The following is a 21,366-nucleotide window of genomic DNA, read 5'->3' on the forward strand; positions in this document are numbered from 1 at the left end:
CGTTTGGTCAGACGCCCAGAGAGGAACACGGAACCTGGAGAGAGATGACGAGCCCGAGGAAAAGAAACTGTGCCCAAGAAGAAGGTAGGGACTGGGCGCAGGGAAGGAACACGCGATGGCTGCCGGGCACGGGCGATCGCCAGCTGGCCGGCCCACGGGGGTGGTTTCGGGTCTTCCGGAGGCTAGAGGCTCACGACAGAGAGTCAAGATGCAGGGGACATGTGTACAGGCTCGCTCGCCTTGCGAGGCCACGAGAACTCAGGCGTGCACCACCGGCCCGAGCGCCAGAGCACCGCGAGTCCACGCCACCCTCCGACTCCGAGTTCCCGTAGCTCTGCTGCGTTTCTCCCCCCGCCCCCGCTCACGGAGCGCGGGAAATGGGCGGGGCCTGGGCGGGGCCCGCCCCTCTTCCTGCCCTGATTGGCTGATGTAGTTGTCCATCCAGAATCTATTTTTTGATGGAGGAGGGGGGTGCCACCCGCTCTGCCCCAGATCACGTTTGCCACCCACAGCCAACCACTCTTGTCCAAGTCCGTGGGCAAGAGGCGATTGGGGGTGAGCAAGCTCGGCACCCCAGGCCCCGTCCTGTCCTCGCCGGCCCGAGGCGGAATATCCTGCACTCCAGGCCACTTCCCCATCGTGGAATCGGAGCAGCGGCCTCGCAGGAAGGCAGAAGCGAAATGTAGCGAGCCGGGTGTCGCGGTTGGACGCTCGCCTTGGCTGGGAGTGTAGCGGGGCACACGCTGGGGCTCGAGGAGGACGGCTGAGGGGGAGGAGTGATGAAAAGAGGGGGTACCCTGCACACCCCGATACCACGGGCCCCTGCTGCCACTCTCCAGGCGCCCTTCATCCCCATCGAGGCGCAGGTCAGTGTTGTTGGGTCTGGGGTTAGGTGGGGGGGAAAGCGGGGACTCTAGCACGCAGCGCCTTTGCAGAGTCTGAGTTGCAGGGAGGCGGCGGAAGCCGGCCAGTTACTCTTCCTTCCCACCCCTGTAGTTGGGGATGCCCAAACAGGTCTTTTTGTCCATCCCCGCCTGGGAAGGAAATGAGGCGTCCTAGGGCCCCAGGCCCATCGGTAGTGGCCTTACTGGTGATGTAGTTGAGGGACTGGCCTGCCCCCTTGCTAGCCCCCTTCCAGGTCAAAGTGGCCTGCCAGCGAGATGGGAGGGGTAGTGGTGTCAGGTTTTAACGAACGAACTCAGAAACTTTTCTGGCATGGGCGCTGTGGACTCACAGTGAGGATCTTTGAAAACAACGGTGCTGTGTTTAAGGTGGCTTGGCTGGCGACCGAGTAGATGGAGGACTCATAACTTGGACTCTAGAGTTTGAGTCTGCCTTAACCAAACCGGAGTTGACTAATCGTGAGTGTTTGGAATACTAACAGCCTGTTCATCATACCTGCAAAACGCTCTGGAATTTTTTTTTTTCTTTTGAGAGCCATGCTGGTGAGATGCAACAAGTTGGAATCAAGGCCCGGGGGGATTCCTTTAAGAAAAGTGGAGCGGGGAAGACAGACACATGATTTGGGAGTGAATGCCTATTAGCTTGTGACTCTTATATTTGCCTTCCTTGGTTTTTCTTTCCTCCTTCTCCACCTTTTACTGATACTTTTGTTTGTTTTTAAGAATTGCGCCCTGTCCAGCTGTTAGGAACTCTCGGGAACTGGGGGAGCCTAGGTAACCGAAATATGTAGGTAGTTTTATTACCCTCTGTCTCTTCAACCTAGTTAACTGCCATGCCCTAGCTGAAGCTCACTCGGCCAAGCATAGAGGAGAGAGAAAAATACAGACAAGAGCCCAGACCAGGGCCAGCTGCTGAGGTCTCTGTAATGCTGTTGACTCTCAAGGGCAGAAGTAGGTAGTAAGTAGGCCTCTGGCTCTTGGCCTTGGTCTGGCAGGCTTGCCCTGCCCCGCTGCCTGGTGAGTCCTGCTGGCATTTTCCCTCTTAGGGGGCCAGGGCAATTAGAGGTTTGGGGATGCTTCTCTGGACAGTCAGTCTCCCTGTTTGTCTGCTCTGCCTTTCCACGGCTGTCTTGTGAAAAGTCATTCCCAGAATAGTGACTGGATAGGGGATTTGTGACTTACCGCTAAGGTAACTAAGATAACTACACTTAACACTGAGTTCTGATCAAGATTTGAGAAGACAACCCCTGAGAACATCTCTGCCCACCCCAGGCGGCTCAGAAGGCAATGCCAAAGTCTCCTACACAGCATCTTCCTGTGGAGTCATGGTTTGCTGTCTGGTGGGGGATTGTTGGGACGAGAACCTATTGGGCCTCCACATGAAGTGGGCAGGACAGTGTAAATTTAGTGGGGGGGGAAAAAACAGCAAATAGCCACCTCTGTAACAGACTACCTCATGCGCTGGAGATTGTCCTTGTAAGAACTGGTTTTTGCTATGTACTGACATGCTCCTCTCTCTCTCTCTCTCTCTCTCTCTCTCTCTCTCTCTCTCTCTCTCTCTCTCTCTTCTCTCTCTCCCTCCCTCCCTCTCTCCCTCTCTCCCTCTCTCCCTCTCTCCCTCTCTCCCTCTCCCTCTCTCCCTCTCTCCCTTCCTCCCACATAAGGTGTTCCACACAAATTCTTGTGACTTTAAGGACCAGGCAACTGAGAAAGTACAAGATCTTCTCAAGAAGGGAGGAGCCCTCTGGGAGAGAGGAGAAAGACAGCGGACATTGTGCTGGGACCAGTTGAGCCCAAGGTGCTGCCGGAAGCTGAAGGCCCCCAGCAGGAGTGGGAAGAAGCCCCAGCCCCAGATTGAGGCTGTGTTCTGAACAATCGGAACTCATTTCAGTGTTCACAAGAGAGGGTTGCAATATCAGGCACTCCAGACTCAGGTTGCGCCCTTCTCTTCTGCATGCCCCTGCTCTGAGGAGCTGGCCATTGAGAACCAAAGATTTACCCCTCTAGTGGCAGCTGCTGCGTCTGGAGTGAAGAGTTTGTTTCCTTCCAGCCCCGGGCTGCATTGCTTGATGGGGCTGCCTTTTGGTAGATCAGTTTTTACAGTGCCAGGCAGGAGTGGAGAGCCGTGGGAAGAGGTCCTGCGGCACTCAAGCCTGGGTTCAACCCAAGACTAAGCTCTTTCCCAAGTTAGAGTCGGAGCGAGAAAGAAAAATAAATAATTCTCCCCTCCTCTCCTCCCTGCCTGTCATGTCCTCTAAGCCAGAGCCAAAGGACATCCACCAGCCGAATGGTACTGGCCCTACTCCCTCACCCTGCTCTTCGGATGGCCCTGGGCGAGAGCCCTTGGCTGGGACCTCAGAGTTCCTGGGGCCTGATGGGGCTGGGGTGGAGGTGGTGGTGATTGAGTCTCGAGCTAACGCCAAGGGAGTTCGGGAGGAGGACGCGCTGCTGGAGAATGGGAGCCAGAGCAACGAAAGTGACGACGTCAGCACCGACCGGGGGCCTGCGCCACCCTCGCCGCTCAAGGAGACCTCCTTCTCCATTGGCCTGCAAGTGCTGTTCCCCTTCCTCCTGGCGGGGTTTGGGACTGTGGCAGCTGGCATGGTGCTGGACATTGTGCAGGTAAGACCCGAGGAGGATAGATTCTGCTCGCGAGCCCTCGCTTCCTCGGCCTTCTGGGAAACTTCCTCTTCATCTCGGCGTTAGAAGCAGCCGCTGCTTCCTAGAATACTATTTCCCTTTGGATCACATCCTTGGCTTCATCCTTGTCTCTGTTACTTTCTACAGAAGCCTCCGAGAAGCCAAGTAGCCCCAGGGAGGTGGTCGGGGCAGTATTGCCTAACAGTAACAGATGAAACTCCAGTTCTCAGGCTGAAAGGAGGAAAGAGGGGCAGGGCTGTTGCTTGCCATGATACCACAGTGCTGTTGAGATGGCTCTCCCTTCATGTCTGCCTTCTCTTCCCTTCCCCTTATTGGCGGTTTCAAGGATACCCATGATAGAAAGCGCCTTTTCAAGCCTTTTCTTCCCTTCCCCTGCTGGGCAGGAATTTACTCAGCTGTCTTGAGAGTCTCTGAGCCAGTGAGAAAGCTCTTGAGGCATTTTGTATTGCTTGTCTTCGTGCATCCTTGGCACGGTCTCCTTGGTGAGTGAGGATGGTTTGGGAATGTGGCATAAGATCTGAAAAGGCTATAAGTGCTGGGGATGGGAACAAAACATAACCAGACCTGGGTAGAACCGTCTCTCCTCGTCTGTCATGAACCTGCTCTGGGCCCCGGCAACGGGATATCAGGTAGAAGGAACAGTAAGAGTTGGTAGGACCTGGAGCCTGCTGTATTGAGTGTGTTGTGAGTCAGGGCTTACCAAGAGCCTCCAGGTTGGAGAGAGAAAGTCTTGTTTCTAAGTAAAAGTTTTTGAAGCTCAGGGAGGCATACTGTGCTTTCTACCAGTGCTAAATGCGTCTGAGTTAATCAGGATATGGCTAGTGGCTGCTAGATACTGGCTCCATCCAAGTACAGAGGCAGGTGTTTTGGCCTGTGTCCATGGGGACCACTCCTCCCCCATCCAGGCTTCCCTCACTATGCTGTCACCCTAAAGGGTATGAAGCTCAGTATCACCTCCCCGTGCTGTAGGGGTCCCCGGGCCCGTCTCGGGGGGCTGGTTGTAGATGCTGTCTAAAATGTGCATATAGACCCTGAGTCTTCGAGGAGAACCTTCCAACTTTGGAAGCTAATTGGAAGGATATTTGTAGCTGGCGAGAGTGCCCGGGGCTGGCCGCCTCCCCTCTCCTCAGACCTGTTATTGTGAGGACTGTCCCTACACGGAGGTTAGGAGGCCAGTCCAGAGCTTGGGACTCCTCCCCTGCTGGTCGCTTTTCTTCCTAGGGCCAAGAGCAGGAGGAGGAGGAAGGAGGAAAGACTTGAGACTGGTTTTGGAGTCTGCCTCGCCTCTCCTTTCTGAGGCCCTCATTCTCATTACCACTCTGTGAGTTCTAGATTAGTCCCATAAAGAGCTGCAGGGCTGACAATGCAGCTCAGTGGTCCAGTGCTTGCCCAGCGTGCACAAAGCCCCCCCCCCATTTCCATCCCCAGCACCGCAAGGCGAAAACCAGGGGGCTACAGAACCGTCATCCCGGGGTGAACTAGGAGACACTTAGTTTCTGGATAATGATGGTGATAATGAGAAGGGGTATTGGGGGGCTTTTCTGTAAGCCTAAAAAGGAAAAAGGCATCGATCTCAATTCTGTAGATGGGAAACCAAGCCATAGATACACTGCTTGCTCATCTCTCCCAGAGCCTATGTCAGTAACCTTTGTTATGGCTGGAATTTGCAACCTGGCTTAAGACCATGAGGAGCCTGCTGTTTTTGTCTTGTCTTGAAGAACAGGGCAGACTGGGAACCAGAACAATTGGTGTTGGCTTTTAAAGCGAACCAGAGCCAAAGGGCCAGGAGGATCAGTCCCTCCCCTCCCACGTGTCAGGGTTCCAGGAAAGGAACAGTCCTCTGATGTCTCGCTTTATGCCCATGGACCTGAGACATTGAGAGATTTAAGTAATGGGTACCTGGATCCCCCTCCCAGCATGCCCACAGAGGGCTGGCATCTCCCTGGGTGTGGCATCTTGACTCATAGCAGAGCTAGGGTTCAGTTGTTGTAGATGGCACTGACTGACTTGTTCCTGGGCCCCTCCCCCTCTAGTCCCACCACAGCTGGGCTAAAGCAGGGCCCACGGATGACCACAGCAAGATGGCTGGAGCTGGTGAATGGGAGGACAGGACAAGGAGCCACTCTACATCCAGGGTAGCGATGGGGGCGACAGATGCTCTTGGATACAGGAGTCACACCTGTGCTCCCCTCACAGGATAAAATAACCTGCAGCGAGACAGTCTAGAAGGGCCCAAGATGGGGCCCTCTGGTGGTTGTTCAAGGTCCCTGTTGTTGGGAGCACCTCAGTACAGATACCTCCCTGGCCCAAGGTTCCACAGCAACCAAGACTGGGCTTTTCCTAGAAGACCCGCTCCTGTCTCTTGTCTGACCTCTTGCTTCACTCCGAGTAGCCCCCACAGTAAAATAAGGAGCCTAGGTTTTTCTCCAGAGTATGAAAGGAGAAGGAGACTGTAGTCTGTTGTGACTTGCCCACTGCAGCCGGGATTTGCAAGGGAAGTAGGACCAAGCCCAGTGTTGCCGTCAGAAAAAGACTGCACGGAAGCCTCTAGCTGCCTGTGCTTTGTGACCCTCCCCCAGCTCTGTCCTGGGCTTCTACAGGGCATCACGTCTAGTGTCTTTCAGCCTTGGTGAGGAATGGGTGGCTGGAGGCGGTGCGTGATCTCCGTTAGACCTCTCAACTAGATTTGAAGAGGGGGACTCCCTCTCATTTTAAACGGGGACTCCCTCTCATTTTAACGCACTCTTTACTTGCTGAGTACCCACAGAAAGTAGGCCCCTTCTCTGGTATCTTCAGAGATGGAAGTGCACGCTCAGCAGCTTGGCCTTGGGGAAGAGGTGTGGGAGGCAGCTGGAGCCCCTGGCAGGACGCTCAGATCCTGTTTCCCTTGATCACCTCTGCCCTGCCCATCTCTGCCTTCTGTGTTTGTCACGCTGTGTACTGTGCACAGCTCTGTCCCTTCAGGCAGTGCCCTGAGGCCCTCTGCTTGAATACCTGCAGGATGCCCGGGACACGGCTCTAGCAGATGAACGCGGTGGTTCAGCCTGACCCGAGATGGTGCCTAACCCTAGAATCAGAGTTTGGGCCCGTTGAGTGCCTTCATTCCATCTCTTCCTGCCCTCACTGCTTGCTGGTGTGTTTCCGGAGCAGGAGGCTCTGCCGAATGAGGTTGCAGGTGGAGGAGCAGGTTGGATGGCCTAGGAAGGAGTCACACGCAGCAAGGCCTCTGAGCTGTGAGGCTTGGCCACTGCCCTGAGTCAGGGTGAGCTTTGAGTGTGGAGGCTGCTGTCTCATCGCATATCAGGGGTCAAAGAGAGAGAACAAAGAGAAGAGGGGCCCAGATTCTGAGGAGCAATTAAAAATCCATAAGTGTTCCTCTCTAACCCTCAAGCCAAGCAGCTTGCTGGACCCTGTTCCATCCCCATTGATACAGGGAGGTGTGGGTGGTAGCTTGACTAACAGCTTAGCTGACTGGTTTGGCTTCAGGAGCAAGTGCTCCAAGTCAGGGTGAACAGGATGAGCCTGAATTAGGCCGCCACCTTCATCTACATCACTCCGTCCTCAGCCCCTAACCTCAGGACGGCCGTGCTTTCTGGCTGGCTCTGCTTCTCATGCATTCATACAGGCCATAGACCCCCAGCCTGACGAACATTTTCAAGAGGGTTTTATGGGTAGGAAAAATAAATGTAGGGATTGGCTCTTCTGTTCCAAGTGCCATCTTAGGGCTTTGCTGGGTCATAGGGTCAGGTCTTGCGAGTTCCAAGCTGTACTCTGTGAGTTGGGAAGACTTCTACTGGTCCTGGTCCTTTTCCTTGCCCGTCTGTCCCATCTCATCCCTTCCAAAACCCCACAGCTTCTAGATCCCCCTGTAGTTAAAAGCAGAGAACACACATGCATTGGAAGGAGACGATTAGGGGTGCTCGTGGTGGCAGCTGGGGGTGGGTTAACTGAACTTTATACCTTCTTTTTTTCAGGATCGTGTTGCTGTGTAGCCCAGGCTAGACTCAAACTCACAACCTTCCTCATCATCCTGAATGGTAGGCTTACAAGTAGGCATATGCCACCACCAGGCCCAGCTGCACCTATATATATATATGTATATATAAAATAAAGACATGCTATACTCCTTACAGACAGTTCAGAAAATGTCCCTTGCATATACTTGGAGTGTTCTTTTCTGCGACTTTTCTCTTTTACTGGCGTATGCCCCATTGCCCTCGCCATCTGGAGAGCTAGCAGCTTGGGCGCAGGTAGGCAAGCATTTTGGGTGAGGATAAGGCGTGGGGCTGTGTTCTGAGAGCGCTCCAGAAGCCCACAGTCAGCACACTTGTCAAGGGAGGGGAAGACTTCTTCCTTCTCTGAAGCTGCCTATCCAGTTTGAGAGGGGCAAGGCTGTTTGGGCCTCAGCAAAGGAAGCTGAATCCGTAGTGGTAACACTCCCAAAACTCATGAGGCACCTCCCAGGGGCTGCCTGGGAGGGGAGATGATACTCACCTTCCCTAGCATTAACTGAAGGATGGGAACTGCTGTAGAGGGGGCGTGAGGGGGAGTGCTCTTCCCCCACAGGAGTCTTCAAAGAGCCTAAGTCCCTTAGGAGACGCTCAAAAGGATCCCAGGCCCAGGAGCTCAGGCAGGGGGATGCTCCAGCCCTGAAGAAATGAGTTGTTGTACTCATGGCACACACACCCCATGACACTAACAAAAAGTCAAGGTCTTTGCCTTATAGGGCCACCCAGTGTTTCAGCCTCTGCTCCCTGTCCCCAGTCCATTCTGATGGCCTCATGCATCTTGGGTTTTGGTATTGGTTTGTTTTTTCTCTAGACAGGGTTTCTCTGTGTAACAGCCCGGGCTGTCCTAGAACTCACTTTGTAGACCAGGCTGGCCCTGAAGCTACCCGCCTTCCTCTGCGGTGCTGGGATCAAAGGCTTGCGTCCCACTGCCCGGCTTTGTTTGTGCTTTCAGCTGTCTAAAGACTCAATCCTCCTGCCTGAGCCTCTGACTGCTAGAATTACAGACATACTATCTAGATTATTTGTTTGTTTTTAAGATCTTTACTTATTATGTGTATAATGTTCTATCTGTCTGTGTGCCAAAAGAGGGCACCAGATCTCATTACAGATGGTTGTGAGCCACCATGTGGTTGCTGGGAACTGAGCTCAGGACCTCTGGAAGAGCAGTCAGTGCTCTTAACCTCTGAGCCATCTCTCCAGCCCCTGTTTGTTTGTTTTTAATGTTGCAGGAAGTCACGCAAAGTGAAACTATACTGTGACCTTGAAGTGTGCCCTCAGTTCCCTTTTTTCTAACTTACACTCTACGCCCACACAATGCTAATTCCCTTCTCCAGGCCCTCAGTCCTTAGCACCCACAATTCTCTTTTTATTTCTATGAATTCGATGACTACTCCAGCGTGGACTAAGTGGAATCATACAATATTCACCCTGTTGTGACTGGTTTGGTTGGTAGCACGGGACAGGATTTCCTTTTCAAGGCTGAGTCATTCAGTAGTGTTGTGCCATATCTCACTGGCCCACTCCGCCACTGATGGACAGTTAGATTGCTTCCACCTCTGGACTGTCGTGAGCAGGAGTACATTCCTTCAAGATCCTGCTTTCAGTTATTCTGGTAAACACTTAGAACTTGAGGGTAAGTAGTCAGGGGAAGTACTAGGGTTGCTAGATCATAATCACTCATTCATTTACCGTGTGTGTATGTATTATATGGATTGGGTACATGTTATATGGGTATGTGTACGTACGTGGAAACCAATGGTCAGCACGGGACGTTTTCTCTGCTGCTCTCCACCCTTTTGTTGTTGCTTTTTTTTTTCCATTTTATTTTTGGTTTTGGGTTTTTTTGGTAGTATGGGGGTGGGGGGTTTACCTACATTATGTCTGCATCACATGTATGCCTTGTGCCTGGAAAGGCCAGAAAAGGATGTCAAATTTGGGGGATTATAGACGGTTGTGAGCCACCATATGGCTATTGGGACTAGAACCTGAGGAACCTGAGTCTTCTGCAATTACAGTTAGTGGTCTCAGTCACATCTCTCCAGACTGCCTCCACTTTTTTTTTAGATAGAGTTTCTCATTGAACCTGGAGTTCACTGGTTGGCTAAGCTGGCGGCTTAGTGATCCTCAGGGCCCCGCAAGTCTTAGTACTAAGGTTACGACATGCACAACTTTTTAATAAAATGCCTGGCTTTTTATAGGAGTTCTAGGGATGCACACTCAGGTACTTGGGCTTGTGTGACAGGCACCTGACTGACAGAGCCATCTATCTCCCCAGGTTGTTTGGTTGGTTTGGTTTGGAGACAGGATTTCTCTCTGTGTAGCCCTGGCCGTCCTAAAACTCGCTCTGTAGATCAGGCTGCCCTCAAACTCAGAGATCCGCCTGCCTCTGTCTCCCAAGTGCTGGCATTAAAGGCACACACCATGCTTGTTTATTTTTTAAGACAGGGTCTTGCTATGTAGATAGCTGGCCATGAGCTTTCAGCAAAGCCTTTACCTCCCCAGTGCTGGGGATACAAGCATATCCACCACATACAATTCATTTCCCATGTGAGGAACTGCCATACTGTTTTCATAGAAGCTGAATACCCCCACCAGTAATGCAGACGTGTTCTGATCTCCATGTCCATACAGTCCGTGGTGTTTTCTGTCTGTCCTCTTAGCCATCCTGACAGGTGGTTTTGATTTGCAGCCTTGCTCTTGAGCATAGAGTAGAGGGACTGGAGTTTCCTGGTGGGCTCCAGTATGGCCCCTGAACTGAACGCTTGAGCAGGAACTTGATGTCTTCAGAACCTGTCTGAGGGTCCAGCTGGCCACTGTGAGGAAGCATGCTGAGAAGACAGCATGAGACCCCTCCCTGTATCTATCTGTGCGCCCGTGTCTGTGCGCCTCCCCATCCCAGCACCCCGTCTCTAGACACCCAAACCAGCCTTCATATTCATCTGCCTGCTGTTCGCCCTCCTCCCTTTACGAACCTGCAGACTTTCCATTCTTAAAGCCCCATGGCCCTTTAGGGCCAGGAAGGGAGGCATAACCTGGACTTCTTTAGGAAAGCCTTAGTTTTGGTCACAACTAAGGGGGCTTTCAGTCGCCAGCCTGGATTCCTACAGTAACTGGGGTAGAACTTTCTTTTCTTTTTTTCTTTTTGGTTTTTTGTTTGTTTGGGTGGTTGGTTTGGTTTGGTTTTTGGTTTTTTGAGACAGGGTTTCTCTGTGTAGCCCTGGCTATCCTGGAACTTGCTCTATAGACCAGGCTGGCCTCAAACTCATAGAAATCCACCTGCCTCTTAGTACTTTTCTGAACCTCCGGTTTTCTCATGTGCAAAATGGGAATAAAAATAGCTCTTCATTGGCTTGTTGAGGTGACTGGATAAGAAAATACATTAACATATGTCAGCCAAAGAAGTCGGTGGGAGAGCCAGGACCGACTGACCTAGGACTAGAACCCGCGTCTCCCGAGGCCCAGTCTCTCCCAACAGGGGTATATGTGCTTCTGTTAGCTAAGATGATGGGAGCATAGAGAGGAGTCAAAAATCTCTTGCCGACTACCATAGGAGAAGCACCCTCTAAATGCAGAGCTTGCTAAGGAAAGTACTTACTGTGGCTGAGTCCCAAAGCCCTTGGAAACAGAAACCAAACAAACGCTCTAATCACCCCAGCCCCAGTCCTGTGGAGCCCGGCTCTCCACAGCTGAGACAACACCTCCCAAGGCTGAGGCCACAGAGAAACTGGATGAAGGCAAGGGGGCTGCAGAGTGCTGTTTGAAAGGACATTACCAAGGGGTTCTGAGGCAAAGCCAACTCGGGGTGTTTCCCCTGTGTGTCCCCACAAAAGCATACAGAAGGAACAATCAGACTAGGAGTTTCTCCTGTTCTGGAAGGGGGTTGGGCTGTGCTTTCTGGAATTCTTGGGCTTATTGTACTCCCAGGCTTCTCGCAGGGAGGTTGGGTGCCTTGTGTGCTCGCCCCTGCTGGTCCTGTTCTCCCTCCTGTCCCCTGACCCCACACTCTGTTCAGCTTCAGTGCCGCTCCTTTGAGGTACTGAGGTTCTTGGGCTCTGTGTTTATCTTACAGCACTGGGAGGTCTTCCAGAAGGTGACAGAGGTCTTCATCCTGGTGCCTGCACTGCTGGGGCTCAAAGGGAACTTGGAGATGACCCTGGCGTCAAGGCTGTCCACTGCAGTGAGTGTCCTAGCTGTGGGGAGCAGGGGAGAGGGGCAGGGAGAAGATAATGGGAGAAGATAGAGACAAGTAGGTGTCCACACGACTGCCCGGGCCTGTGAAGGGAAGGGAAGCTGTGGAGGGAGATCCCAGACTGGGTGTCCTGTCCCCAGGCAGGGGCTCCCTGCCCAGAATGGTTCCCAGGCTTGGACTCTGGATGTCCCAGCCTTCCCTGGATGCCTGCCCCACCTCCTGCATTGCAACCTGCCTCGTGACTGTTTGTGCAGCTTCGACAGGCAGGCATCACGCTGGTCCCTCCAGCCACACAGGTGGGGGCCTCCTCTGATCTCCAGCCCTACTCTGCAGCTGGGCAGGAGCAGAGCCAGGCCCTCCCCACAGCCCTCCCAACCATCCCCCTTCCCCATCACAGCTTCTTCGAGAGAGAATAGGCATTTCCATCTCCCACAGTCCTTTCTGTCTGCCACAGCCATTCGTGGACTAAGCCCAATAGACAGCCATGGCTGGGAGGCATGACGTGTTAGAACTCAGGAGACCAGGCATGACCCTCTGTGACCAGTTCTGGAGAAGACAGTGTAGAGGGCAGCCAGCCTAACGCACCCCTTGCTCGTCCTTTCTTCTGGCTGGTGCCACCCACTCCTTTCCAAATACTGGCAGCCTCAGGCCTGGACCAACAACTGACCTTGCCTTCCCTGAGAGAACAAGCTGCCTCAGCATCATGCAGATCCATGAAGGATCGTGCTGGCTGGATAAACAAGACAGGGTGGAATCTACCTCAGCTCCCCTCACATCCTGGAACTCATCTGCCTTGGATGCTTTCATAGCCGAGTCCCAGAATCTTAAGCTATCGGCATTGCTTTTTGATCCAGTCTAACAGATAGAACCCCAGGCCCCGTGCAGCAAGCTCCAACCCTCACCCCCCCTCTTCCAGGCCAATATTGGACAAATGGACACACCTAAGGAACTCTGGCGGATGATCACGGGGAATATGGCCCTCATCCAGGTAAGAAAACATGGACCAGAGACAATAAGCTAAGCATCCCCTTAGTCAGGAATCCCTGAAAGGCTTAGGTCAGCCCAGCAGGCTCCTAAGAGGCTCTCCAGCATCCTGTAAAGTAGGCTAGGAGGTGACTAGTTACTCAGGAAAATGGCCAGGATAGGGAGGACCTCAGCAGCTTCCGTGTCACATGTCAGGCTCTAGATGGATCAGAGGCTTTTGAGCCTGCACCAGTCTTTGCGGTAGAATCAGAGTCGTGAGTGTTGGAGTGTCCTCTGCCAGTGTTGTCCCATCTCCCCGGAGGCCACACAGATCGAATGTCTTCCCCCTTAGGTCCAAGGTCTTGGCTCTGACTGATCTCACCTCATCTCCAGTCATCCAGTAGCAAGCGGGTCCTGGGTTTTTGCATGGTGCACTACCCTGTACTAGGGTCAGGACTAAGACAAAATAAAGGCTTCCTTCTAGCCTGCAAGAGCTGTAGAGTCCAGTCCTGCCTGCTTGCTAAGAGTTAGGAAAAGTCCATTGGGTAACCTCAACTAGGGAACTCTGCTCCAGGCTCTCCGCATGACCACGTCTCTCCGCAGGTGCAGGCCACGGTGGTGGGCTTTCTGGCATCCATCGCTGCCGTCGTCTTTGGCTGGATCCCTGATGGCCACTTTAGTATCCCGCATGCCTTCCTGTTGTGTGCCAGCAGCGTGGCCACAGCCTTTATCGCCTCCTTGGTGCTGGGTAAGAGAGGGAAGAAGGCACAGGGGTGAGGATGCTGCTCCCGGGGTGTTGACCCTGCCCGGCATCTCGGTGCCGTCTTTTGTTGATTGGGGCAACTCTTTTCCTCCTCACCCCATGTGGCCTGCCTCTCACTAGGTATGATCATGATTGGAGTTATCATTGGGTCTCGAAAAATCGGGATCAACCCAGACAACGTGGCCACACCCATCGCTGCTAGCCTGGGCGACCTCATCACCTTGGCACTCCTCTCGGGCATCAGCTGGGGACTCTACCTGGAGCTGAGTAAGGCTGAGGCCACTGAAAATGGCGTGGGTGGACTCTGGGAGAGATGGGGACCATTTTGCAAACGCGTGAAGATTTTCGCCAAATTGTTAATTGTATGAACCGTTTGCCACACCTCCCGGTCCTGGGGAGGCTGGACAGGCTCTCGTCTCGGTTCACAGGCAGGCAGCAGAAGGGGGAGGTTCAGAACTCATCCCTGCTTCATCCTAGGGGTTTTGTTTCTCTTGGAGGGATGAGATGTGGAAAGGGGAAAGAAAAGAGTGGAAGACTAGAATCTTCTTGTAAACTGAAGAAGGGGGAGGGGAGGGATTTCTGGGATCAGACCAAGACACACACAGTCTGGCGTCTGCCTCTGTTAACTTTCCTGCCTGAGCTGGTCGTGATGGTGCACACCTATGATCCCAGCCACTCGGGAGGTGAAAACCAGAAGAGAATGAGACTAAGGCCAACGTGGGCTGCATAGCAAGGCCTTGTCTCAGATCGAAAATGAGAGCTCTCTGCCTTCGTTTCCTCCTCTGGCCTCGCTGCCTCCTGGGTGCACAGTGGTGATGAGGTGGGGTGATGCTCTTCCAGGCATCCGGAGTAGACTTAGGGTGAAGGGCTGGTCTCAGGACATCTGCAGGCTGAGCTGGGGGAGCTGAGGACTGGGGCCCTGGTACTTATCTCCCTCTGCTCTCTGCCCTCTCAGAGCACTGGCGATACATCTACCCCCTGGTGTGTGCCTTCTTCGTGGCCCTGCTGCCTATCTGGATCATGCTGGCCCGAAGGAGCCCAGCCACACGGGAGGTGTTGTATTCAGGCTGGGAGCCCGTCATCATTGCCATGGCCATCAGCAGGTAGGCTGGGGCCCCGAGTGTATACCCCCGTGCCCCTCCCACCTCACTGTAGACCCCATCTGAAGTCCCAGAGCAGGAAAAATGGAGTACATACTGGAAATGCATCCACAGTGTCAGGCATGTGTCCTGCTATTGCAAGTGACAGGAACCAAAGCAGGGCGTATTGACCTTGGGAACTACAAAAAGCAGCTGTATCCAGGAACACACGCAGTGCTATTGAGACCCTGGGAGTCTACCACTCTGCCTTCCCTGTGGTGATCAGCAGTCCAGCTTCCAGCAAGAGGAGAGAGGCTTTCCCCCAACAGTTGCACAAAGGCCCAGTATAGAATGTCATTGCTTCCTGTTCAGTTGGCCACAGTTCTGTCCTTGAATCAGTCATTCGGTCTTGGGAATGCAGCTGTCTGGTTGGATGGGGAGATTAGCCACAATTGCAGCAGCGATACCTGGACCACCGTGACTGAGTCTGAAAGAGCTGGAGCCAGTGCCATTACCATAGCAGAAATGAGTGCTGAGCAGGCATGCGACCATGGTCCTCACGGGAAGGAGGCTCCACTCACACCTTGTCCCAGCGTCACCATGCCAAGTCAGGAGATTATGAGCAGCAACCGCTGCATGCGAGAAAACCCAAGACTGAAAGGAGAGACTCCTGGAAGCCACTTGACTGCCCTTGTCCCCAACATTAGATAGGCCTATGGGAAGGAGAAAAAGACAAGGTCTCCTGAGTAAATTGGGAGCATGAGGATCACGGGAAAGGGTAGAAGGGGAGGGGGAGGAAAAGAGGGGAGCGGAGAAAATGTATAGGTAAAAAAAATAGGCCTGTGGCTCTCATCCATTGTCTCTGTGTCTCTTTAGTGTGGGCGGCCTCATCTTGGACAAGACTGTCTCGGACCCCAACTTTGCAGGGATGGCTGTCTTCACTCCTGTGATTAATGGTGAGACCTTAGCATCAGCTGCTGGCGGACAGCTGGACACAGCTTCTGTGTCAGTCAGGGTTCCAGCAGGCTAGAGAGGAAAAGACTTAAAGACAGAGGTGGGGCAAAATACCAACAGGGGACCATGAGGCCCCCAGAAATTATCAACATGAACGTCTCTAGCCCTGAAGGGCCAAGGGGACCCAGACATCATCCTGTGGGGGTCCAGTTAGAATTCCAGGCTACCCCCTGCAAGAGTGAGCTCTTGCCCAAAAACAGAATAGGGTCTAGAAAAGAAAAAAAAAAAACCCACTAGACCCCTCTCGCTACTCACCTGGTACCTCCCGCTGCACAAGTGAAGTAAAGGCATCCAGCGTGGGAGACTGGTGTGAGGCCTACAGCCGTCCACTGCTCAGGGCTCAGGACAAAGCCGAGAAGTGCAGAGGCTAGGGTGGGGTGTGACGTTAGAGGCAAACAGTGTAACTGGCAATTTACTGGGACAGTACCAGACTCGAAGTCACACTTCCCACCAGAAACTGGTTATTGAGTCTGTGAGCTCTGGGTGCCTGCCTGGGTCTGCTCCGGAGCAAGCAGGTGTCTGTGCTACACAGTCAGGCTATATCCCTGCCAACACACTCAGAGCCACTTCAGGGGCACGTGGAACCATCACGCCTGCACGTAAGGAAAACTGAGAGCCTAGAGGATTCCTAAGAAGCGGTGAAATATTTGTCTTCTTCCGTCACGTTCTGTTCTCCTGGCACAAGGGCAAGGGCTATGTCTGCATCAACTCTAGTGAGAGCAGAAGGCAGGGCCTCTGCAGATAAAAGACAGAGAATACGGTGGCTTCCTCCCAGCCCTTTCTACTCCAAGTCTGAGTCCTGTGTGTCTCTCTGCAGGTGTCGGGGGCAACCTGGTGGCTGTGCAGGCCAGCCGCATCTCCACTTTCCTCCACATGAACGGCATGCCCGGGGAGAACTCTGAGCCAACTCCTCGCCGCTGCCCCAGTCCATGCACCACCTTCTTCAGCCCTGGTAAGCACAGCATCTCAGCCTCCCGGGTCCATCCCTGCCTCGAGGAAGGGGGTCTACAGACAGGACCTTCACTAGAGAGTCACCTGGGGCCCCTGGTTAAAGGTTCTCCTCTGCTGGGCTGTGCCTGCTATTCTGAAGAGTTGGGCCTGGAGGAGACATTGTCTTCTCCTGAAACACTCTGGAGACACAACTGTATGCTGGCCTAGAACATGGCATTGACCATCCTGTGACCTTCCTGTCTTCCTCTTTCCTCTTCCAGACGTGAATTCACGCTCAGCCCGGGTCCTCTTCCTCCTCGTGGTCCCAGGGCACCTGGTGTTCCTCTACACCATCAGCTGTATGCAGGGTGGGCACACCACCCTCACGCTCATCTTCATCATCTTCTACATGACAGCTGCACTGCTCCAGGTATGGCCTCGCGGAAGCGGGAGAGCCCAGGCGCCCACAAGGAATCAGAACCCCAAGTCTGGGCCTGGTCTCTGTACCTGGACAGCCGCTAGCCAGGACTCAGGAGGATAGGCGGTGGCTCTAGAAGAGTTACTGCCGTGCTGTGTGACTTCAGCCTAGTCGAGTCCCTTCTCAGCCTCAGTGATATATTTCCAAAGAGAGAGCAATGGACCAGCGGCAGGGTTACAGACAGGTGGATACAGGGTGCCTGACGGGGAGGCTCGCCCCAAAGCTCCACTTGACTGGTGTGCATTCCGGGCTTCACAGCTAGAACAAGCGTCAAACCACTTTAGAGACAAATCCAGCTTCAGGACTCACCAGCCTTGCTGTTCTGTAGTGCTGTGCTACTTCTCCCTGTGTTGTTGCTGGATTTGATTAAGCCATTCTCCTGTTGGTAAACAGTTATCCCACCAAACCCCCGACTCAGTCCTTAGGAAAGCTGTGTGTTAGGAATCTCGGAAAGAGCCATACGCTGTTTCCCAGCAGAGGTTACCCAAGTCACCGTGCTCCCTTGCAAATGCCGTCAGGTGCACCAGTGACGGGAAAGGAGCGTAGGTATGCCAAGGGGCTGCTGTGGCTGTCTCAGCTCATCCCTTCATCTAGGTGTGAGGCCAGACCTTCATCCCGTCTCCTATCTAGGAAGACCCTAAGGTCAGTTTTAGCTGCGCCTCCTTCTCTAAATCTGTGGAGAAGCAGAGTTCTGCCAGGTCGCTGTGCACCTGTCCTGGCATGTGTCCTTGCGCGACTCAGGAGGCTAGATGTGAAGACAGCTGCCGCCATTTCCATCCTGGTGCATCTGGTCACACTCTTAATGTGGCACTCTGCTGCAGCTGTCAAAAGGGCTGTGACATTCCAGGGAGGCTGGACTGCAAAGCCAGGGCCAGGGCCAGGGCCAGGGGAATCCAACGTGGCTGTGCACTGCGCGGGGGCAGATGTGAAAGGCCCTAGAATAGTAATCTCTGGTTTCTGCACCTGAGTCCCTTAAGGCGGAACTTTCATACCACAGTCTTTACAAAGTACAAGAATAAATGCTCCCAGTTGACCATGGCAGAGCCTAACCATTAGAAAGTGTCTTGTTCTCTAGAGATGGAGATGGCTCAGCGGTTAAGAGCACTGAATGCTCTTCCAGAGGGCCCGGGTTCAGTTCTCAGCACCCACATGGCAGTTCACAGCTGTCTGTATTGTTCTGGGGGACCTGGCACCCTCATACAGACATGTATACATACAGGCAAAACACTAATGCATATAAAAATAAACAATTTAAAAAGAAGGAAAGAAAGAAAGGATCTCATTCTCATACAGACACGGTCATGTGGGGACCCCTCAACCCCTCAGCCAGGCACTAGCGCTCTAGATGAAGCGCAGCCCCAGTGGCAGAGTGCATGTAAATCCGATGAAGATGTGAACTCCTGTTGGGAAGGCCCGGGGTTCGGCCTGGGATTGTGCATTTGTGACACACTCCCCACTGCAGTTGATACTCCTGGTCCTGGACCCAGTATCTAGATTCTGATCTTGCTATTCTCAACCATCTGTAATTACAGAAAGTACAAAAACCCAGAGTAGTAGCTAATCCAGAATGAGTTTTGAACGGCTGTGCATCATTACTGACTTTATATTTAGCTGACTTGTTCATAAACCTTTTTCACAGATGATGTTAGAATAAACTTAGATTGTTTGAGACCGCAACGGGTTAGAAAGGGTGAAGAGAAAGCAGGTTGGATAGTCAGCTGTTACCCAGGTGACGAAGGAGGAAGATGCTTGTGCGAGAAACTGGCTCTAACTGCCAGCCCCTACCAGGCTCCTGGAGAGGCCAGCATGGCAGGAATTGCAGTAACTCAAGAATGGTCTGATCCAAAATTAGAGGCAAGGACAGAGTTCCTGTAAGGGCAGGATTTAGCTTAGAAGCCGCTGGCTTAGTGTGAGCTGTCCTGGCAAAAAGGTTGTGACCGGCCAAGCCTTGGGATCCACTGAACAGGTCAGTCATGTGGCCTCTGGCTCCCCCTGCAGGTGGAGGGTGGTTACAGGCAGAACCCTTCTGTCTCTCCAGGTGCTGATTCTCCTGTACATCGCAGACTGGATGGTGCACTGGATGTGGGGTCGGGGCCTGGACCCGGACAACTTCTCCATCCCATACTTGACAGCTTTGGGGGACCTTCTTGGCACTGGGCTCCTAGCACTCAGCTTCCATGTCCTCTGGCTCATTGGGGACAGAGACACCGATGTTGGGGACTAGCTTAGCCGTTCAGCCCATTCTCTACCCCTCTGCACTTTCTATTCTATTTGGATCTTTTCCCTTTCGTCTCCCCACCCCACCCTACACTACACTCCCACGTCTTTCTGGGATTTCATTTTGATACCAAATTCTCATTATTTTCAATGGGAATTTTTATACATTGAGCCAAGTTTGGATAGCAAGAATTCAGGAAGGACAGGTGGACTGAAATAAGCAGGAAAAGTAGACTTTTGAGACAATCACCAAGTGCAATTCCATGGTGGGTGCCTCCTGGTGAGGTAGATTGGGACCTTGGCATTCTGTCTGGCATCTGGGGACCTTTGGATTAGCTTTAGCGACCTCAGCCCTGGCCCTAATGAGAAACTCTTTGTAAGTGGGCTCTGGGTTGTTTTCAGTTTGTTTGAACAGAGGGATGAGGGCTAATTAACACTCCCACACATATATGTACTTCTATAGAAATGGACCAACTTCAAAGCCCTGGGCAGGAGAAAGCAGCTTCAGTTCCTAGTAATCACAGCCCTGTTGTTCTGGGCCAGCCTGCACGCAGTCAGGTGATCCGACTGTTCCATCTGTGTACGTGTGCCTTGCCCAACTGCCCGATTGCTGTCCAGCTGAACGAGCAGTGGCCTGGGCTCTCCATGGATCACTGCCATGCACAGGTCTCCAGAGGCCCCCCTGAGTCTGTTCAGGCCGCTTCTCTGATTGTCCCCAAGCACTCCCTTTCCCCACAGCTTACCGGATGATAGGCTTCCAAGACTGGGAACAGCACAAGGAAACGTGGCAAATGAGACCAGTGTGAGTTGCGGGTGTCTCACTGATGTTTAACCACATGGTTTGTCTTGGCCTCTGTCGCTTCCTGAACAGAGGTCAGTCAGCCTTTCTCTGGGCTCCTGTCCACTGACATTCCTTACCCATTCACTCATTCAGCAAATTTCAGCCTCCCTCCACGAGCCTCTCCACCGAGCAACAGCCACGGGGTGTCTACCGCGTTAGGTCCAGTGCCAGGCATTGACCAGCCAGTCCTGGGGGGGTCACAGCCCTAACCTCACCTCATTCCCCAGGTTACAGAGGCCATGTGCCCCTTTCGGTCTGGCAGTAAACGTTCCCTCGCTGTAGGTATCTGTGCCTACTTCCAGGCAAGGTCTGCCTCATTCCCTCTTCAGACCCGGACTCCGCAGTGATTACTGGCCCCATTGTGCTGGCAGTTTCGTGTCCTAAAATACACCACCCCCCATACATCTCACCACACACTCAGAGGAAAGTTTAGAACGAGCAAGCTGGATATTAGTTGGCTGCTTTGGTATTTGCTTGTACATGATCAGAAGGAAACTGGATCTCTTCCCCAAACAGCTCAGCAACTGGACTGCTCCCTAGCCTGTTTGTAGGAGCCCATAGACTCTTCCCCTGTGTAGCCTAAGGATTGCCGTGCAAGAAAAGGGTTAAGCTGTACCTGGACCTAAGGAAACGTCACACCCTTGTTCCTCCCACATTACCTGAAATCATAGAACCTTAGAATTGGAAGGAGTCGTAGAGGTTCTTCTAGTTGAAGTTCTGTCGAGCAGAATAATACCAATCTGGGCTTGTTTCTGCTTTTCCATCTGGCCTAACTCCACCCCCAAACACAGGCTTGTATAGGCATCAAAGCCCGAGACTGTGACCCCAGGCTCCCCAGCCGCTTACCCTATCCTGATTTCTGGTGTTGCATCAGGTTGTCTAGAGACTGGATCATTCCTCTTTGCCCAGAAAACAGAAAGGTAGGCACACCCACCCAGCAGTTGTGAGCAGAGGAGGACTGGCGTGAGAGGGAAGTTGACTTCAGTCGAAGATTCATCTCTTCCCCCCGGTTGCACCTATTGCATGTACTTTTGGCCTGACTGGAAGAAACAAAATTAGTTTACTTTCATATCCTTCAAAAATTACAGAACTGTGTCTTAAGAGAATTATTTATAGTTGCTATAACTGAATTGACAAATGTCGACTTAACTGATAAATTATATTTGGTAAAATAAAGTGGAAGTTTATTTCAATGGCTGGCATTCCTGTGGGTCTCATCAGAAAAGCAGCCTTGGGTTGGAGAGATGGCTCAGAGGTTAAGAGCACTGGCTGCTCTTCCAGAGGTCCTGAGTTCAGTTTCCAGCACCCACATGGTGGCT

At 52.8% G+C, this 21,366-nt stretch overlaps 1 protein-coding gene across 4 annotated transcripts; it reads left to right on the plus strand.

Moving 5' to 3' along the window:
- The first annotated feature begins 8 nt into the window (after positions 1-8).
- Slc41a1 (solute carrier family 41 member 1) lies at positions 9-21,240 on the plus strand. 4 transcript variants are annotated; one of them, XM_075987866.1, is made up of 11 exons: positions 9-84; positions 2,567-3,524; positions 11,643-11,750; positions 12,679-12,750; positions 13,329-13,473; positions 13,609-13,755; positions 14,444-14,591; positions 15,444-15,523; positions 16,399-16,533; positions 16,793-16,941; positions 19,028-21,240. In XM_075987866.1, exons 2-11 carry the CDS (start codon positions 3,150-3,152, stop codon positions 19,211-19,213), a joined length of 1,545 nt encoding a protein of 514 aa, XP_075843981.1. In that variant the 5' UTR covers positions 9-84; positions 2,567-3,149; the 3' UTR covers positions 19,214-21,240. The 4 variants fall into 4 exon arrangements, with proteins under 4 accessions (XP_075843981.1, XP_075843980.1, XP_075843982.1 ...); XM_075987865.1 differs by lacking the exon at positions 9-84 and adding an exon at positions 444-866; XM_075987867.1 differs by lacking the exon at positions 9-84 and adding an exon at positions 507-866 and having other exon boundaries at positions 2,597-3,524.
- The last annotated feature ends 126 nt before the right edge of the window (positions 21,241-21,366 follow it).

Source organism: Microtus pennsylvanicus, chromosome 10 (assembly GCF_037038515.1).
Source record: "Microtus pennsylvanicus isolate mMicPen1 chromosome 10, mMicPen1.hap1, whole genome shotgun sequence".
In the NCBI taxonomy this organism is placed as follows: domain Eukaryota; kingdom Metazoa; phylum Chordata; class Mammalia; order Rodentia; family Cricetidae; genus Microtus; species Microtus pennsylvanicus.

Excerpts from the sequence above, each read along its gene's own strand:
- Slc41a1 (XM_075987866.1), top strand. The coding sequence starts at position 3,150 with ATGTCCTCTAAGCCAGAGCCAAAGGACATCCACCAGCCGAATGGTACT. Across the intron at positions 3,525-11,642 it reads TGGTGCTGGACATTGTGCAG|CACTGGGAGGTCTTCCAGAA; the intron begins GTAAGACCCGAG and ends TTTATCTTACAG. Across the intron at positions 13,756-14,443 it reads GGGACTCTACCTGGAGCTGA|AGCACTGGCGATACATCTAC; the intron begins GTAAGGCTGAGG and ends CTGCCCTCTCAG.